The following is a 20,789-nucleotide window of genomic DNA, read 5'->3' on the forward strand; positions in this document are numbered from 1 at the left end:
GATGTTTTACTGGAAACAATGAGGAACAATTGTCTAGCTCACGTTTCATTTCACAGGTCATTATTGCATTAAGAAGTAAATCGACCAAGTCCGGTAAATAACAGTCTGTGTTTTGCCCAGAGCTTCAAACCAACAATCTTAGCAGTCACCAACTAATATCTTTGTCATTTTTAACCCTTGCAGGGATCTGCTGGGGGCTAAACAATTATAGTCTTCACCCACCCCTAGCAGGTAAGCATTACTCATTTTATTTCTCATCCCTTCTTCCTGCAAACCCCACAAGGCTGGGTTTTTGCATTGTTGTTTTGTTTATTAGCCAACCTAGCCAACTGCGTGTCTGGTGGCCTTGAAAAACAACACATAATTCTAGTGACTGCTGCAGGCGTCTTTAAACAGGCTGCTTCCTCTGCGAAATTAATTGTGGCAAAATGCAGTACTTCCCCTGTAAAGCTCTGCAAACTAACACTCAGCAGTTTGGCTGGATTATAGATATGCCTCTAAGATCTAAGGAAAATAATATAGTTATACGTGCAGGATGCAATTCACATTTCTTTTTTTTAATTGCATAAACACAGGCATCCAGTCTCCTTAAAGGTAACAGCCATCAAGCCTAGAGAGGCTTTACCATGTAAGCTGCTGCCCTCAGCTGTGTCCCCGCTTCACTTCTCTACTTTCCTCTCTTTCTCCCGAAGCCTTCTGGATTGACTATTGATACCAGCAGCTTCTACCAGAAGGTACCAGAAAAGTTTCTGGATGGTCTAACAGTAACAAGACCCAGCTACTGACTCAGATTTATAGGCATCGCTAAAGTAGAAATGAATAGAGAGCCAAACAGTGCCTCTGAAGAAAAGGCATGATGTCTGAGCTACTGAGTTCTGGATAAGGAACCTGCTTCAATTTTGGTTCTCTGATGCTGTAAACTCCTGTACACCATTTTCCATGGGACTAACCTCTACATCCACATGTTGCACAACCTTTCAAGCACATTAGCACTCCACAAGAACAGACTGGCTGAGAGGGACGAAGCCTATGGGTTGGGTGGGAGTCTGTCTGCACCAGTTACCTCCCTAGTAGCCACTCTTTGTCTTCATCAACAGTATGTAGAAAGTCCTAATTACCACACCTTTCCACTACAACATCCTGGCCTTTGGACTCATTAATCACTGTCAGATCTCAAAGATTCCTCCAGACCACTAAGCACCCTAATAGAATTTTGAAAATAGGTCTAGAAGGGGCCTTCTGCAGTTATTTGATCAATCCTCCCTCCCCCCCCCCCCCCCCCCTCAGGAAAAGATCATGTCTATCTAGATCATCTAAGGATGCTTGCATAACTTCCACAGGACTCCACAACACACTCAGACAAAGATATTCCAGTGTTTCGCTGTCTTTCTTTTAACATTTTCTCCCCGAAACCTAAAATGATCTTTGATGAAATTTCAGCCCACTATTTCTGTTTCTATAGTCTAGAGGAGCAACCTATGTCTTTCTACTCTACAGGCTTACTTTGGCTACTTTTTGTCTTCCTTTAAACCTTACTCTCCCATGAACATCAAAAAAATCCTCCCAACTTTATTCTCGACTTTGGTCTCAATTTAATTAAGGTCTGCTGAAATCTTTAACAGGAATGCATTTTCAGGAAAATTAAGTAAAAGTTACAGGCATTTTCTGATCATATTAGGTTTGGTTTTTATAAAACAATAACTCCATAACAGCTCTTTTAATCTCCTCCATTGCCACTTTCAACCCATTTTGCATGGGCCATTTATTGCAGAAAAGGCAAATTTCTATCTGTGAACAAAAAAATAAAAAAGCTTCAGAGGAAAACAATAAATGTTTCAGGCCAATATTGCATCTGTTTCATTCCTTGCAAATCTACCAAACCTGCATTCTCTTCTCAAACATCTTTAATTACTATGCATGTTTATGCATAACAGGTTAGCTAATCATAGTCCTTGGAATATTAAATATATATGGTGCAACATTTTTACACAGTTTTAGCTCTAGATTATACTGGCAGCCTGTGTGCCAAAATTATGTACTTTCTCTATTATTACTTGAGAATTTTATTCGATAATAAAAATTACCGGGAAAAAAAAAAAAAAAGAAGATTGTAGAAAAATGCTTGATCCATCTCCCCAGGAATTTTGGTCTGTTTACATCTAGATCTGACATTTTATCTTATTTTTGATGAAACCTAACAAACCTCTGCATATTCATGTATGACATTTAACCTCAACACCATGCAATCTTTCTGAGAGCTTTTTACAATAGCAGTTGACAAGATGTAAGTGTTTAAATGTCTGTCCAAGTTGCTTCAGATAAGCATTTACATATGAAATACCTTCCCTTTTATGATCTAAAAATTGTACTGACCACCTCTAGAGAGCCAGCAAGACCACTGTAGGAATTTGACAGCTTTAGATTTGTCTGGATTGAAAACAATATAGGAAAATGTAGTCTCAGTTATCTGTTGGTCAGATAAAAAGATCAGCTGTCCACAACATACTAATCCTCTCACCAACAGATTCCCACTAAATCCAACTCATTTTTTTTCAATAAAGCACTTCCTCAGCATTTTAAATGTTAATTTAAAAAAAAAAAAAAACAAAACCAACTTAGTTTTTTCTTTGTTTTGTTTAAAAAAACAGCCAGAATTTAAGTGTTCAGTGAAGTTCCAAAAAATGCTCCGGGCATGATTTTTAATAAAAAAGTAGAATGTAAAATACATTTTTGGCTGATTCTAGCTAATACAACCGTACTTTTCAACCTGTCTAAGCAGGGTGGGGTGCTTTTAGATTAAGAGTCTGGCTGTCAGGGTTTTGGAAGGATATGCATTAATTCATTGACTGACCTTGGGCAAGTCACAAATTCTGTCCTCTGTCTGGGAAGCTAGTGTCAAAATATATGCCTGTCCCACAGGGGTATGGCAGACCTAAGTTTCACTGATGCATCTGCTGTACCCAGAGACCTTACAAGGAGGTGTCAGGTTTGTGTAAGGTAGAAAATAGATGCAATTATTTACAATAAATACAACAAGAACATATCAAAAATGGGAAGAAAAAGTTGCACAATAGCTAAATCCTACAACCCAGAACTTCCTTACCCTTCAGTACATCAGAATTACTCGAAATAAAAGCAAGCAGAACAGGGACTCCACCAGTTACACTACCATAAAATAGGATACACAAAGAAATCGCTTTCATGCAAACCTAAGGATCTTTCTGCATCTCTTTAGAAACCAGCATGGAAGTCACACTGGGAACTCTGAATTATAATTAACAATTTCACAAGACACATGGTTACATATGTTACACGAGACTCATGGTTCACGAGATACAATAACAAGGTTATTCTTCTGGCCAAATTTGAAGCCATGCTAAAGAGGAAAAATAAGAATGGGAAGGACTCACTTTTGGATTTGGTAGCAGACACAGAGACATGATCATACCACTCTACTCAGAGCTTGTCAGGCCGCACTTGGAGTACAGTGTCCAGTTCTGGTACCCAAAGTTCAGAAAGATACAGGCTGGAGAGGGTCCAAAGGAGAGCCACAAAGATGATCAAAAAGCTCGAGAACTTGCCTTATGAGGAAAGACTGACATAGTTAGGTCTTTTCTGCCTGGAAAGGAGAAGGCTCAGGGGACCTCATCACAGTATTCCAGTATTTAGAGGGAGGCTGCAAAGGGGACAGAGGCTCTCTCTTTACAAGGAGCTACATCGAGAAGGGAAGTTGCAATGAGTACAATTTGCACTAGGAGAGGTCTCATCTTGCTATAAGAAATATTTGTTTATACAGTGAGAACAATCATTCACTGGAGCAACCTTCCCAGGGATGTAGTAGAGTCTCCATCACTGGAGGTTTTTAAGATGTGATTGGACAGTGTGCTAGATAATCTCCTCTAGGCTCCCTTTCCACAAAAGTTTGGACCAGGTGACCTTTCGAGGTCCTTTCTAACCTAGGCTGTTCTACAATTCTACGGTTATTTAGCGCAAATTGCTTTAAAAAAATGCCTGGAACATGTCTGCCAGCAGGAAGAAAATAAGTGTGTTTATAGGCTCTAAATTAAAACTTGAAATACTTGGGTTTGTCTCTCAGACATCCATGTCTACCCACATAACTTCTGCCCCAAGGATGTGAATCTCTCTGTGTTCACCAGAGAGACCATTGGAGGTAATGGAATTGGGGTCAGACGAATCTTCTGCCAGCCACTGGTTCTCAGCTACATTTCCACTAAGGGAAGAAAACGAACTTCATTGTCTCTAGGAGTTGGCTATTGTTGGGTTACAGACATTGTCATGAGGCAGTGTAATAACAGAGTTCTATAATTACTGCAGATAGCCAGCAAATGATTGAAACTTTTAACTTCAGGATGATGGTTGTATCAGCAACCCTTTGTGGAACAGGAGTTTTAACTTGGGCACAGAGATCAGTGGAGTGCACAGACTGTTCATTTATCCTTCATTCCTCAGCTAGACACACTCGTGTTTATAGCTAATTCTGCTGTCAAGCTCGTGATTCTGGCATTTCCTGTATCGTGGTACCATTCAGTGCTCCAGGCCTGGCCCCAAGCTCTTTTGTAAGAAGTTTGCTATAGAGATGAGTTTTGGGACAAAAACATTTTGTCATCCAAAAATGGCAGCTCAAAGAGATTAAAATAATTACAAATTCATGTTAAACTCATTAAATTGTTTTGACTAATTTGAAAAATGAAACTGTGAAAGTTCCTCATAAATGATTTAGGGACAAGGGGTATTGGAAAACATTTTATTCTAAACTTTTGCAGCATTATATTTAAAAGAAAAAAAAAGAGCAAAAAGTACTTTTAGATTAAAAAATAATTATGCTTTGTTTGACTCAAAACCACTTTTGTTGTTGCTCCTTTTTCTTTCAGTAGAAATAATAACAAAAATCTTGGATCTGTTCCCTCCTTGCTTTTTTTTTTTTTTTTTTTTCTGAATTCTGTGGTTTATCAAGAAAACTAAAACTTTGGTTTTATGTGAACAACTCTGCTTCTACAGAAAGGCACAATAAAAATAGCTGGTCTATGGAGCTAACGCAGGAGGTAAAAGATCACGCACACAGGAAGACAAAAGGAAAAAAAGTGGGTACAATGTATATATATATTAAATATACATTGCATGGCTTGCTACTGCCCAACTGCAGTGGACAGGACTCAGGAAGCCAAGCAGCCCCTCCTTGCCTATTGCACACATGCGTACACGTGTGTATACATATATATATACAAATAATAACAAAAAATATATTACATATATTCTATATTGATTGCATCTTCAATAGAAGATGTCATATGATTTCAGGAACTTTAATCATACTGAATGATCCACTGTGCCCCAGTTATTCCTCTGAAACCTCTTCCCTATGGTAGTCTTCTGGGAAAACCTTTTCTTGGCTTTTGTATCCCTGAAGTATGTTGAGTTTTTTGGTTTGCTTCCTCTGGGAATAATCAGAATATCTAGAAATGGCTAAAGGGTCAATAATTTCAAGCTGATTGTCCAAGCTGGAAGCTTAAAGGGAATATATTCATGCATCTGGATGAAGGTATAATTAAGAGGATGTGGAAAGCCAGAGCTTTTAACTCTCAAAGAAACCTGTGTCCCTGAACTGTGGAAGTGGCAAGGATGTTGTGTAGCTACCTGAAAAGACTATCTCCTGTCTCTGTGCTTAGTCAGGCTGGTGGAGCACTAACCGCTACAATGCAGTACTCTGATGAAGCTGCTAAAGGTGGTCAGAATTACTCCAGTTTAATAGGGTACCAGGTGGATGTGCGGATAAGAGGATCAGCAGGTGGGTCTTGATCACCCAGATAATGCAAGTGCCAAATGCTCATCTGGATTCAGGACAGATAGAACTTCAAGGGCCAAATTCTGCTCAACAGCATCATAATGCCTCCTTCATCAGTGGCCTTGAAGGACTGTCAGGCCAAGGGGGAATCTGGCCACACAGAAAATCTGTGAGGGCAGAAAAGGTGAATACTTTCTCCTGTTTGTCTAGCATGGGAGCCTGAACTGAGCTGTGCAAAATACTCAGTGCTACAATGTTCAAGAGAGAGAAGGAGGGAGGAGAGAGGGGAAGGAGACAACCATGAATTCACCTTAGCATCAAGCTGTGCCTTTCCAAATGTCAACCTCAAGATGAAAGGAACTGCAGGTCAGTATCAGAAATGCAGAGGAATTAAACACAATTGCAAAGGGAGAGGGAAAAAAAAATCCCCATTCATATTTGGGCAGCAAGAAAAAGTCACAGCAATTTGGTTATAGCCTCAGAGGCAGGCAGCATTTACCATATGCTGTCGCCTCCATTAGACAAGGAGAATAACCCTGTGGAGCGCAGGTTGAGAGTTAGATGGTGGGGATTCCTGACACGCACAGGACTGTGTGCCAGGGTATGCTAAAAATGGAGTGAATCTAAATAAAATCCAGGTTCTGTCTGAAAAAGTAAGTGTTTGTTAATATGCAGGTGCTAAGTGGAAATACTGCTAGGGTATTAGCGCTTGTGTGTGATTCATAATCAGGGCAGAAAAGGTAGAGTAAAAACCAGTGTTTGCATCTAGACAACACATTAATCAGCCCTGTAAGCAGCCAGTTAGAGTGGGATCCTTAGAGGAAAAGCCTTTACTGGGTACACATTAGACATTTTGTTTAAAGATTAAAGTTCTTCTCGTGTTTAATCAGTTTCAGAGCGGGATGGAAAAGGGGATTAATTACAGTCCCTTCCATCAGTCTCCCATACCGCTGGAGTCACAAACGATGCGCCTTTCCAGCAAAATGGCCACCATCAGCAGCAGGCACAGGAAACGTTAATTGTAATTAAAGAGTTTATTCAGAATCAGAGAGCAGAGTTTTAATCAGGATGAGAATGGAGCCTTGCTGTGTGAACCTTCAGAAAGTGGTTACCAAGCAGAATGGGCCTTTTTAAACCAGAGAGAGGGGTCTTTAAACTTCTGGACTGAGTTTTCAGCTTGATTATCTCCTCAGTGGGATATGGATGAAAATCCTCGCTGGGCCAATTATTGCTATTATTTTGCACTTATGTAGCATTTATGTGGCATGTCTTACTTAATGCTCTCAGAGGACTTGTAGTAGGTCCCTCAGCTACAAAAAAAAAGACACTGAACTTCTGGAGTGTGTCCAGAGAAGGGCAATGGAGCTGGTGAGGGGTCTGGAGCACGTCTTGTGAGGAGCAGCTGAGGGAGCTGAGGGTGTTCAGCATGGAGAAAAGGAGGCTGAGGGGAGACCTTCTTGCTCTCTACAACTCCATGAAAGGAGGTTGTAGGAAGTTGGGGGTTAGTCTTTTCTCCCAAGTAACAGGCAATAGGACAAGATAAAATGGCCTCAAGCTGTGCCAGGGGAGGTTTAGATTGGATATTAGGAAAAATTTCTTCACCAAAAGTGTTGTCAAGCCCTGGAACAGGCTGCCCAGGTAAGTGGTGGAATCAGCATCCCTGAAGGTATTTAAAAGACGTGTAGATGTGGTACTGGGGAATGTGGTTTAGCGGTAACTTGGCAGTGCTAGGTTAATGGTTGGACTTGATGATCTTAAAGGTCTTTTCCAACCATAATGATTCTATGACTCTATTACTTTTCAAAGGGCGGGTGTGTTCTGTTCAGGTCTTAAAATGAATGAATTAAACTCTAAAGAGGCTAAGGATGCCAGTTGAAATAATCCTGCAAGATGGCAGAGAGGCACTGGTGGACACAGAACTATACAATGAGCCATCACAGACTTCTACACCATAACTCACTACCCCCATCCTGGAAAGGCATCACACAATCTGGGACCACCACCATCTGGACCTCAGATGTAGGTCTCATTGAAAGCCTGGGGCAAACCCACACCTCATGGGTCAAGTGCACACATGACTTTGCAAGCACTCCAGATAGCGCAGATACTTACCAGCTTGCAGGTAGAACTGTGTCCATTCAAACTCTGACTCTGGGAAAACAGAAACAGGCGGTTCTAGGTCCAGGACACCTCCATCCAAATCCTTGAAAAGGGCTTTCCTCGAGCCTTTGCATCTCTTTTCAGGGAACATGGTGTCTTCAGAGGTCTGTACACTGACAGGTAGGAGACGTCATGTTATTATGAAGAAGTGAGCAAAGGAAAAATATTGTGCTGTTGTTTTTAACTTATTTATGCTGGCAACAAGCACTTCTGCACATGCATGTGACATCTTGACATTTAGTAGGTGAACTCACATGCTGAAGAGAAGAAAAAGCAGAAAATAAGTGAAAAATGAATGAAACCTAAGCATTTCAGTTGAGATTTGGCATACTCTGCAAAGAAATTCTGTAGCAATATTTATATTTTGGTATGTTTGTATCCAAATTGACAAAAAACCCCTAAACTGATGTCCTCTCTCTCCAAAGGTTGCCTGGATTTGGACAGAGAAAACCATCATCTTTCCAGTATAACTTCTATCCCCAGGTCTCCTCCTCCCTGGGATTTGTTTTGGCCAGTGTGGACCTTCATGATCTTTAGATCCAGGTATAAAGTTGCTGACTGAATACCTCTGGTTCCCCCTTTGATCTCCTGATCTGAGGAACTGCAGCGATGCGTCAATATCCATCCGCCATCAATTCTTGACCTATGGCAGATGAAGCCTGTAGCTGAGACAGGGACCCAGCAGGCAACACACATCTCAAATAAAGAAACTTCTGGTAGGAATTCAGAGAAATTTGTAACAGGTCAAAGAAACCCTTAACATTTCTAGAGTAGAAGCAAACTTGAAAGAGAAAATCCACTCTAATTGGACATGGTACATAAGGATTAATGTGTTTATAAACATGTTTTGTTTGTTGTTGGTTTTCCTTTCATACCCAGGTGTCTGGAACTGCATCTGAAAAGATTATTGTCCTAATTTATGTTCCAATAAAAAAGCTCAGTTTAGAGATTCAATGTCATTTTTGTGGATTTGATGGGCTTAAAGTGAAGTGCACATGGATCTCGCCTCAAAGTTATGCCTGAGCCAGGGTTTCAGCACCCAGTCACACATATCTAGTAGTAGGTGATTACTCAACCAGTTCTGTCTCCCAGACAATGAATAGCTATTTCCCTTTCTAATGAAAAGCTCAGATCCTAAGAACAGAATTAAACCGTGCTTTGAAAACAACACTAGTAAGCTAAGAGAGTTTCAGAGCATTAGTCCAAACTAGGAAAAAGCTCATTTTAGATGGCATGATAATGTATCTCAGCAAAAAACATCTAATTTTAAAATAAGTTTATCCAACTTTATCATCAGTATACTCTCAGGAGGAAATTATAAATTTAGCGGCTTGAAATAGCCACAAAAACCTATTAATTTCTGGGTAGATCATTGAAGACTGGCTTCCACAAAGAGAGGTCCCTGCAACAGGACGGGTTTGTTGGAGGGGAACTCACCTCATCTGAGACATATGTAGGACAGTTGAGATAAATAATTTCCTAGACAATTGTCCCTTGCCTACAAAATGAGCTTAGTGTCTTCTTTAGATTACATGCCTAAATTTCGGATCACTAAAGCGTAGTGAGCTGAATCACATGCTGAGGGTCTTAAGTGCTTTTAACTGGTTTTTGACTAACAGTTTAACACAGCTTAAAGGAACCATCCCACTGGCTGTATCACTCCTACTACAAAGTACAATAACTTGTAATCCAGCAAGTCCATGGAGACATCTACAGATTGCTACATGGATACACATTAAGTCTTGAAGAAAACTTAGGATTTCTTGGGGTCAGGTTGGAAAAAAACAGTTATTGACATTTTGAACGTGGCAAACAGGTATAGGCAGAGATTTACAGTAGGGGCAGAGGAACAAATGGGCCAGTGCCCCCAATCAACACAGGTCAAAAGATGTGAAGAAGAAAGACAGCTCCTCTGATCCTGACAGCTAATTCAATTCTAGAACATCTCTCAAAAGATCCAGCATTTCAGCTGGCTGGGTCTACCAGTGGGACAAGCAAAGTATTTCATGGTCTTGCCATATTCCCTGATGTTTCTATTTCCTCTCTTGCTCTAAGGCAACGCTCACCTTCTCTTTGACAGGACATATCCATCAAGATATCCCTTCAGGATGCTGAAGCAGAACAATGCAGCCACAGCCTGGATCAAGCTCAGCAGTTACAAACGTGGATTAAATAAATGCATGCAGATCATGCATGAGGAGCACTGAGAGATGTAATCTCCCTCAGAGGTTTACCAGACTACTAAGAAAGCCTTCAGTAATCCATGTGCATTCATCATGTTTGAAAATCACCAGCTCTTGCAGTGGACTGCATATTCAGCAGCTCACTAATAGCATAATATTGTGGGATGGATACAAGAATGAAACATAATGGGAGCTGACAAGCTGGACAGGTCTCAGAAATCTACACGCAAACTAATGCCCAGAGCAAAAAGCAAAAATATAGAATAAAATAAAAATTCTGGCAGAAGGCTGGAGGGGCTCTAAACATAGCAGTGCGGGACACCTCCAATTATTTTTGACTGGCAAGTGGAGTCCATGCTGGATTTTTCTGCTACTTCAAGGCTTTCCTGACATAGCCTCTGTATTGTATTCACCGGTTGTAATAAATAAACAGATATGTGGTTTCCATTGGATGTGGTATATTAAAACCACTGCAACCAGCAATGACTTAAGGTTAGAGATGAAGCTCTCCCCTCCCTCCTCCATGTTCCTCCACACAGAGACGATATTCTCCCTGGGCAGGAGCAGTTCTGGCAATCATTTGACATCTCACAGCCTGCCTGGTACTGATCAACATTTCTGATGTGATCTCGCAGGCAAAAATCAAGCTCTGTTTCCCCGACCAAAAGGACATTCCCTGTCTCAGGGTTTGTTGCTGGAGGTGCTGACATTTTCTGAAGCCAGAGGCTGAGAAGTCAGAGATGCTCAGGATGGAGTTTTAAGAAATGGGATAAGTGAAGTTTGTTTTGTTATATAAATGTCAGTAAAAGGGAAAATCCAAGAGGATTGGTCTGGAGATGCACCTTGATGGAATCTGAACCTCAAATTTTAAAAAAAATACCCTAAAATAAAGCTGTTTTTTTTTTTTCTTTTTTCTGGGTTTGAGTTTTTATGTGCCTGTTTGTTTGTTGTCTGAGCTTGTTCATTTTTGCCAGACAGGAGCAGTACAAGAGCAGAGACAGAGACAAAGCATGGGACTGCTCTGCAGCTCGACATCCAGTCTAAACCAATTGCTTAAACTCTCTGTAAGACAACGCAAAAAGACAGCTGATACAAACAGAGGTGAAGATAGTCCCAAAACTGTAGGTGCTTTTTTTTTTTTTTTTTTTTTTTTTAACAAACCATTGAAAAAAATAGTTCAAAATAAAGCATGTTACCTTGTTGGGTTAAAGTAGAACATGTCCTTCTCATTGACGTGCTGCATCTTTGATCTCTCCGCTGTGATAAGAGGCATGATGCCTAAAGGGTCAGCATTTGACATGATGCAGACATCCCTGTCTTCACTGTAGCAGCTCTTTGTAAAGCCAGTAAAGGTGACTTCTGCAAGGGATGAAGAGAAGATCAAGCGAGGAAAAGTAGAGGAGTGCCAGAACCAGAGAGGAAAAGGCTCTGTCCTATGACATTTTCTGTGTTTGCTCCCATATATATATGCACACAAATAACTTTTAAATCAGACCAATTACATTGATCATAGGTCTTCAATTAGCTTTAGAATATTCCACAGCCAAGTTTTACATCTTAAATTGACACAATCCAAGTCATGCCAATAGGAAATGAAATCAAAAGAAATAGTGAGAAAGAAACAAAAGAGAGTGATTAATAAATTTTCATTTGAATCAGTAAGAACCAGTTTAATGACAACCTTCTTTGGGTGGTTTATCCACTCTCCAGATGTTAATATGAGATGAACTGGGTCTGGTGACATGTACTGGGCTCTGGCACTGAGCTCTTGTGCACCTACAAAATCCATGCTTTGCCACAAATTCTCTGTGAGACCCTGGGCAAGTTTATTTGTCTTTCTCTGCCTCCCTTATTCTTCCTTAAAAGGAGGATAATATCTTTTCTTACAAAAGCAGGTAGCAGTGAGGGATAAAAACATAAAAACTGGGAGGTATTTAGATCCCATCACAGCAACCAGCTATCTAGGTTCTGCTATATGCAAATATTACTCTGGGGACTGTAAAATTTATTGAACAAAAGAGGTGGGATATATAACTGACTTTTATTCCTTGTGTACAATCTCTTATAACAATAAAAGCCATAACTGTTTCTGTACAGCTGTAGTCATAATGTTCTACGCAAATTCTATACAAAGTGTGCTATTCACTTCCCAAACTTGGTATCTTTATTTAGCTAGAAGTAACTGTAGATCAGAGAAATTAATGAAGTGGAAAAATTGCACAGAAGGCAGGCATGTTTGAGGTAAAATATGTACATTAGCACATGACACAATTAACTGCAGTGGATTCAGGAAGTGAAAAATACCAAATAATATATTTTTTAATTGAACTGTATCGAACTGAAGACGATTCTGTTACTAATTCCACTGAGGCTCAGATTTCCCCACCACATCCGTTTGTGGGTGTGGAAGGCTGCAACTTCAATTGGAAAAATATAACTAGTGAAGAAAAACTGTGACAGAATAGTCTGGCCAGTGGACATGGAAGACCAACCTTTCAGCTTCATGAGTCCCAGGACTTTTGGACAATGCCCAGTTTTGTGCCACGGGTTATCAGGCCTTTGGCTGGGAACAGTGGTAAATGTAGGCCATAAAATCCCAACGCGGCCTCCTTGAGGGTAGTACGGTGGTCGATCCTTGGCTGTTAGATCAGCTGAGAGGGGCTTGATCTTGTCTCTGATGCAGTCAAAAGCTGAGCTTGTTGCGACAATGATGGAGTTTCTAAGTTCTATGAATCTTTTCCCCGTGAGGCATTGCTTGGCATAACGGCAATACACTACTGGAAGGAGACCCACAGTGTTGTCCACCAGCACCACATTGTCCATGATGACACTGCTTCCAAGGTGGAACATGACACCATAGTCGTAATTCTTATAGGACAGAAAACCTGTGATTCTAGTGCAGGTCTGAAATCCATCTCCCCAGTTCAGATGGATACCATGGAGGCTTGAATGGGCCACGTTTTCACTGCAATGCTCTCCATCTAGCAAACACTCTTGGCCCCTGATATGGAAACCAATTCGCTCAGATCCTGCCACAGCATTGCCACAGAGGGAGACACCTATGACAAGATTCACCTTAATGCCAGCAACCCAGTTTAATAACCCTTCTGGCTGTCTGCTCAGAATAACAAGGTTCCTGATGAGAGAATGGTTTTGCCCTTCCAAATCAATGCCAGGTCCAACTGTGTTGAACACCATGTTATCATGCAACAAGATCCAGCTGCTCATCACTGCTTTAATGCCAACTCCACAGCAACCATTAATGCTGGATGACGCCACCAAGGATCCTTGGGATATATTCCTGAATTCAATGGCAGAAAGCTGAGGAGGCCCAAAGTTCAAAAATTCAACATTTAAGAGTTCAAGGACACCTGCAATGAGATAACTAAAGTGAAATAAAAGCTTACAAAATTACCGAAGAACGGGTAAGAATGACACTCACTTAGACAGCACTCACGCATAGAGAATAGCAGGCAATATTTGTCAGTGTACTGCCAGTGCCAGGTATTTGTTCATAAATATATATAAAAGTATAATAAAAAGCAACTAACCACACTACAGCCCCTCCAAAATACATTCCATTATTTATGAAGTATTACTAGTGCTCATGTCTCATACAAGTCACAGGGACACAGTTTGCTTAGAATTGCATAGCATATGCGAATAGATATCTCTGTTGTTAGACAGTCCTTTCTTGGGCAGAACTGGTCTGGTCGATGAGGACAGATGAATCTCAACTACCTTCAAACTCTGTCCCACTCGAATCTGTAAAACGTCCCACCAGCATCCTCCCAGCGCAAGCCACATCAGACTTGATCTGTACGTTGCGTGTTAGAAGTCCGACTTCTGCAGCCAAAGGGATGCGTCTACCATCTTCTGTGTCATGGGAACGCCCTGGGGAGTTTCAAGAGAGAAAATGTGATAAGTGTCTATCATACCTATAAACCAGTGCTTTGAGGGACATCAAGCCTGACAGCTTACGCACAGCTTCTCTGCAGAATCGTCACTGACATTCAGGTGTGTTTTTCCCCCAGCACAATCTACATGCATCAACACAAAAATAGAAAGGCCACCTGCCCATCAAATATTCACCATGCACTTATATTTTACCAACATATTTCATTTTTAGAAAAAGAAGGTGTTAAATATTTTCCCTGCGGTGTGCAGATGCCAAATCAATGACGAGATTCACACTTCAGTTTTTCTAAGCTATATGTACTGGGGTTATTCTTCAGTATGCTGCAGAGCCGCTCTCCATGAATTCATGTTAGGATCAGACCAATGACAATACTAAAAACCAATTTGATACCTTCTTGGTTGCTTTCTAAAAAGAAGTTTTTCTAAAAGGGACTTTTGAGACAGTTTATGCAGGTGTCTAACTTGGAATTCATCTCAGCTGACTTTAGATATCTACAGATATGATTTAGTTATCCAAACTGTTTTCATGTCCAATGGAGAGCAAGAGGCAACAGGCAATTCTCAAGTGCAATTTTTTATCTGTTTTATACATCTGCTTCAGGGGAAGATGAAATACAAGTGAGCAGTATGTATTTTGCTGCTTTGATTATCAAGGGAGCTGAGAAAGACTAGCTCATGTGTGAATATTTACCGTAGATATCTACATTTGCCCAGGTGAATCCCAGTAATCTTACTTCTCCCATCAGTCCTTTCTTTTTCAGCTGCATCTAACAACTGCTGCAGTACTCAACGTGCATGTAATATTTCATCTCAGGATATGTTTATAATATATATACATTAGCTAAGAAAATAAGAACCATTCTCTGGCCGCAAGACTGACTGGCAGGTTTCTTCCTTCCCTCACAAAAAAAAAGAAAGGGCCGTGCATAAACTACTGGAAATGAGATCTAGACGTGTTATAATCTAAACTGCATTTTTTTTTTAAAATAATGCAATTGTCATACAAAACTGTACCATGGGGGAGACTGTCAATTAACACTATGGATAATTGCAGGACAGGGCTCCGTTCTGTGTGAAGCTTTGTTTACTAGCACGGGTACAGCCATGTTTCTGAACCTTTTTATCCATCATACTAACTTCTGTGCTTACTAGCTTGAATAAAGACTAAGTTAAAAAAAAGTATTGCTTTCCACAGGAAAACTCTGGTTTTGGAGCTTCAGAATTTGACCTGTTAATAACAAGTCTTTTATTTTTGTTAAATAGATGATAATAAATTTACTTTATGGGCTGAAATAAAATTAAATAAATTACCAACAGTGCTTCTCTTTTTTCATTAAAACACAGATCCCATGTAATCTACACAGGAAATAGAGCTGTATACATATTTTATGTTTACTTACATATTAGATTACAAATACACTAATTTCATGCCATGGAGTTGATAAAATTTTTCACTTGAAACTCCATGAGTCTAATTATTTTGCAATTTGAAAAAAAAAAGGATTTTTTAAACAGTTTTTAGTTTTCCGTGCACCACAGAAATTGTGTAAATGGCCTGAAAAAAGAAATCTACATTTAGTTTTTTCCTTTAAAATTTCAGTTACTTTCTCCCTCTGTTAATCAGTTCTTCTTAAAACATGAAACATCAGAAAGTTTTCCAAAAGTATTCAGCACTGAATTAATTCTATTCCCAGAAATTCATGTTAGAATCAGCTATTCTGTGCAAATTTGAACATCCCATTTTCAAGATTAAACCAGTAAGAAAAAAGCAGATGGAAAAAGAACTGAAGATACCTCAGTAAAGTAGAATTGATCTTGGTGAGGTCTGAAATGGAAAGCCAATGTTCTTCAGAAGTAAAACTCTCGCCAATGGAAAGATAGATTCCTTACCAATATGCCTGTGCAGAAGGTGTTCATGAATTCTTATGCTATGACCATTGACTTCTTTAAGTGTAACTACTTCAGCCTGGTGGGCTTCGTAGGAGGAAGAGCTGATCACAATATCTCCACCATCATTCCAATCCACTTTGTCTTCCACAAAAATCCTGTAACGCCAAGATATTAAGCCAATGTCACTACATTTATGAGAGTTATGCTCACAGATTTCCTAAAAACCGAACAACAGTTTTGCCTAGGCAGATCTCGGAGAAAATCCACAGGCTAAGCTCTAGGAAAAGCACCTTCAGGGCTTTCTGCAAAAACAGATGTCTGAAATATGTGGGAGGAATTTCATCCTGAAACATCTATTACACCGCTGATTAACAAGGTATATAATTCCAGTGCAGAGTTACAGGGCTAAAGTAAGTTGCCTACCAAAGATGTGTCAGACCATTTTTGATGCCAGGAATATCCTCCAGAGCTGAAAGCCAACTTTGGACTTAGACAGCAAAATGAAGGTGTCCATGTGTAGGGGTATGTGTGTGAGCGTGCACTTGGCAGTTAAGCTTCCCATACTGTTGATCAGTACCGTCAGTAGTGTGTGGAAGACAATTCAGCTCTCTCTGAACTGGGCATGTAAAGCAGGATTTGTTTGCCTAAACAAGGGCATCTGTTGCTGTCTGAGATGTCCCAGAATACCTAAGACATCAGCTGTTATGATAGGACTTGTTCATGGAGCATTCCTTGAGACACAGGTGGAAGCCATGGAGGGGATTCCAAGGCATCTTAGATGAACGCAAAGACACCTCAGATAATCCCAAAAAACTATGTTTATGTACCTGAATCCTGGCCTTGGCAGCTGAATAGCCCTCTAGGCTCCAGCATCTACAATTCCACTGACTTGAATGGGAGTTTAAGCACCTTTTGCAACATTCCACACAGATACCTATATTTATCTGTTTTAATCTTGAACTGAATATCTCCCTTTGCATTCAAAGTTATATTTGTAGTTCGGTGGTTTTTTAGCTTCACATACAGATAATAGATGCATTTAGTGAAAGCAAAATGGATAACGATAGGTGTTTATATATATTTGACAAACACCCATAGGGTCCTATTACAGGGTGACTGATGCTGGCCTGGTGATCATCGATTCTCCTCAGGTCATTGTTAAGAAAATGGACCACTGAATGAATTCAGAGAATGCCTCATCATCCACTCAAGAGTGAAAGAAGTGCAGAAGGAAAAGAAAGTCTTAAAGAGTTGTAACTCGCAATCTGTGTTGCCAAGTTTTCCTAGTGTTGCATCTCACAGTTTTTTTCAAAGATGAGTAGACTCAAGATGAGTACTTCCAGTTTTAAGCACTTGTGAACATTCAGTACAGAAGTCTAACATTTTGTGAGACACCGATCTATTGAAATACTAATTTAGCTTTTCAATGCCAGTAAGTAAATACTGGGGTTTTTTTTCTCCTTCTTTTTGAAACCATAATCCTTCCCTAACTCATGTGCTGATTCATGCTGGAAAATATATACAGCAGCTTCTCTCAGTCAGTAAAAAAGCCACTTCCTTCATACTCTAGCACTTTCCTGTATCTAACTACATTAACTCTTAGCTGGCTATTAATCAAGTTTTCGTGATAAATAGTTTTGGGTTTTTTTCTTTTTCTTTATTTTAACAATGGAAACAACTGTTTGTGCCATATTTAACATGGATGAATGAACTCCAAATACTTGTATCTTAGCACCTCATGATATTTTATATAAAACATCTGGGCAGCAGACAAATACTAGCCTGGATCCATTTCATCCAAGAATTTTACTGGCATGTTTCACTCAGGAATCTGCTTACTCTGAACTCCCATCCTAAACAGGGAAAGAGAAGAATTTCCAGAGGGTGATTCTAATGTTGTATGGTTTGAATCAGTATCTGGAAGTATGTGTCTCTCCCCTGACTATACAGCAATCCTAAACAATTAATCAACAGTAGATTCTCAACTGTGTAAGAGCTATCAACACACGGATCCTACTTGTGAGGTCTTTATGTTTCCGTTGCCCATCTCTACAACGAGTTTCCAAATAATTCCTTCCCTAAATGCTGATATTTCACCTCTACACTGATGGGAACTCTTCTAGTGAGTTTTTGTTAGGCCTGACAGATAGATATTTTTCTTTGAATATACATATTTCTGTTAAAAACTAAGCACTTGGAAGAATTACAGCAAAAGACAATGAAAATTTTGTGCAAGGCAGAGTCAAGAAAAAGAGCTCCAGGGAGAGCTAGTAGGTGCCTGCCCCACACCAACTAATGGTCAATGCACTTCCAGAGGAGATCCTTGTGCAGACAGATTCTCTAGTTCAGGTGAAAGGTTTTGAACTTCAGGCCATAGACACCTATTTACTTAACAAGCATCTGTGCCATCTCCACTTAACCTGGACAGTTCTGGCTAAGCCTTCAGACTAACTTCATGGGTAAGTGATGATGAAGATGAGTCAGCTGCAGGGGCTGTAAAAGCTTATGGATTGGAAGCAACAGGGGAGAGAGAAGGTGGCTTTTCAAAGCTATTTTTGCCAAGGTTAAGTGAAAAAGCCCTAGAAAGCTCACATCCCAGACAGAAATCTTACTCTTCAGGCTACACAGGCTATACTCCAGAAACCACTCCAAAAAGGAGTGAACTAAGATATTGAAGAATCATATCCCAGTTTTGCTTAATTCAGAGATGAGATTTTAATGTAGGTCTCTGAAACCAAAATGAACATCCTAATCACCAAGGTATCAGCCATTTTGGGGTATATCTCTTCCTTTTAAAAAGAGAGAGAAAGGCAGAGGGAGAGATGGAGGAAGGGAAAGAATGAAGAAGGTCTGAAGCAAGCAAAGAAAGAAGGACAGAAAGAAAGAAGAAAATCTCAGCTTTATTCTTCTTTAGGATTAAAATGAATCTAAAAATTGTATAATTTTCTTGCAAGACATAACACAGTTGTTGTTCTTCTGCCTAGCCATATTTTAAACAGAGCCTATCACAAAGGAGAAGAGTAATACAAGTCATAGGAAAATTAATACAAGTCATAAGAACAGGAGCCCAAACTTAATATTTGGAGGCATATTTGGGCAAATTACCACCTTTCATTGCCAGGAGCAATATTAGTTCCCAGATGTGTCCAAGACGTCTTCGGATAAGCACTATAAATTTGCACCTTTCCATAAACCCCTGGAAAAAGCAGAATGAGATCAAAAGTTAGGGAAAAGAGAGAGCCGAGAAGAACTGAACCAATAACTAAATACATGGGAATCTTTATACTTATTAAAACCTGTTTCTATATTTTATAAAAATTTTAAGAATAACACATAGTCTCCACTGGAAATACAAAGTGAACTAGAAATAAACCATGAATAAAATAAAATAACCATCACATGTAAAGGCAAGAAAGGGGATTGCAACATAGAAGTCTTGTTAACTCAAACTGGAATTGTAGGTAAAACTATCTACCTTAAAAAAATAAATCTACCTAAGTCAACAAAATAAGTCAAAAATCCAGGAATGGAAGTTATAAAAAATTACTCAGTTATTATTTATATTTCTGATCTGTGAAAAAATCACTTTTTTTTTTTTTTTTCTGGAAAGGGGATCCAAAACCTGGGTAAAAAGCCAAAATATAGAAAATTTTCCTATAGATGACATGTTCTAAGAAGATTACTTTTGAAGCATGAAAAATTTCCAATTTCCTGCATTGCAATATTTTGTTTTAATTTGCTGATTTGATCTGAAATCTCTCAGTTTGTGTCAGTTCAACGTTTGTTCTGTCTAACAGTGACACATTGCTTCAAAGGAGTTGTGTTTCAAGTAGTTATTGACCTCATTTTACTGCTTGGGTCAATCTCCTCCATGGACAACTTTTTCCATGACCTACTGTGACACTATAGTCCAAAAAAAGACTGCAGTGAACATTGATAATACAACCCTGATTATCCCACCCAGGCAGTCATTCAAAATAACTTCTATGATCTTCCATTTGCTGTGGTTTAAGTGGACAACATGGACAGCTGTGAAGTCATTTGATCCATGATAGTGTGCTAAACCACAGCAAAACATCTATCTTCTTTTCTAACCCCTAAAATCATAGGAAGTCAAATTGCTGTCTCCTGCTATACTTCAACTCCTAAGTGATTTAGACTTAAAACCCCCGGCAGAATCCAGAATCAATTAGGTTTCTGTCTTGTCTTCCAATTGGTCCACTTAGCTACTTGCTAGAAGTTTGAAATTACTTGATCAATGTGTGCAATATTTTCTCAATGTCACTATCAGAAACAAATTGGGGTTTTTTTGGTTGGTTGTTTTTTCATTTGATTTTTCTCTGAATTTCTTAATTATTCCAGAAATCTTGATTGAGGTAATTTCTCTTGGCAACAGTTTGAATTTCTGCTGCCTTTACAAAAGTTCAGCAATGAAAAAAGGCTTCCAATACTCAAGTATTGATTAAAAACATGTTTTAAAATATGGAAAACAGAAAAGTTAACATTTCGTTAACCATATTATATGAGGAGATGTAAAAGTTAACATAAACCTTCTTTTGTCAACCTTTCTATGAGTCCAAATGTTTGGAAATACCTAAATGTATGCATTTGGATCTACCCCATAGTTCTTGGATGTAATCCATCTCACTTAAGTTAGGCATTTAAAAATAGTGATATGAGTTTAGGCTCATCATTCTAGCCTGGAAATTCAAGGGCAATTTGTTTCATCGTAAGAGAGACAAAAGATAACTGAGACCAAATACCCTCTGGCAATAGGTATTTCTCCCCACTCAACAAGGTTATCTTAGTTTTAATACCTTCAACTTTGACAACCA

The 20,789-nt window shown here is 39.4% G+C and overlaps 1 protein-coding gene across 1 annotated transcript in view; it reads right to left on the minus strand.

Annotated features, from left to right (window-relative positions):
* Positions 1–20,789, minus strand: part of PKHD1 (PKHD1 ciliary IPT domain containing fibrocystin/polyductin) — a 248,200-nt gene that overhangs the window by 57,083 nt on the left and 170,328 nt on the right. The window contains exons 53-58 of the mRNA XM_074153149.1: positions 19,063–19,150; positions 15,955–16,109; positions 13,888–14,040; positions 12,639–13,517; positions 11,343–11,505; positions 7,916–8,076 (exon numbers count right to left, since the gene is read on the minus strand). Of these exons, the coding sequence (XP_074009250.1) occupies positions 7,916–8,076; positions 11,343–11,505; positions 12,639–13,517; positions 13,888–14,040; positions 15,955–16,109; positions 19,063–19,150 (1,599 nt within the window). The remainder of the gene's footprint in view (positions 1–7,915; positions 8,077–11,342; positions 11,506–12,638; positions 13,518–13,887; positions 14,041–15,954; positions 16,110–19,062; positions 19,151–20,789) is intronic.

This window comes from Numenius arquata, chromosome 9, assembly GCF_964106895.1.
Source record: "Numenius arquata chromosome 9, bNumArq3.hap1.1, whole genome shotgun sequence".
Taxonomy (NCBI): Eukaryota; Metazoa; Chordata; class Aves; order Charadriiformes; family Scolopacidae; genus Numenius; species Numenius arquata.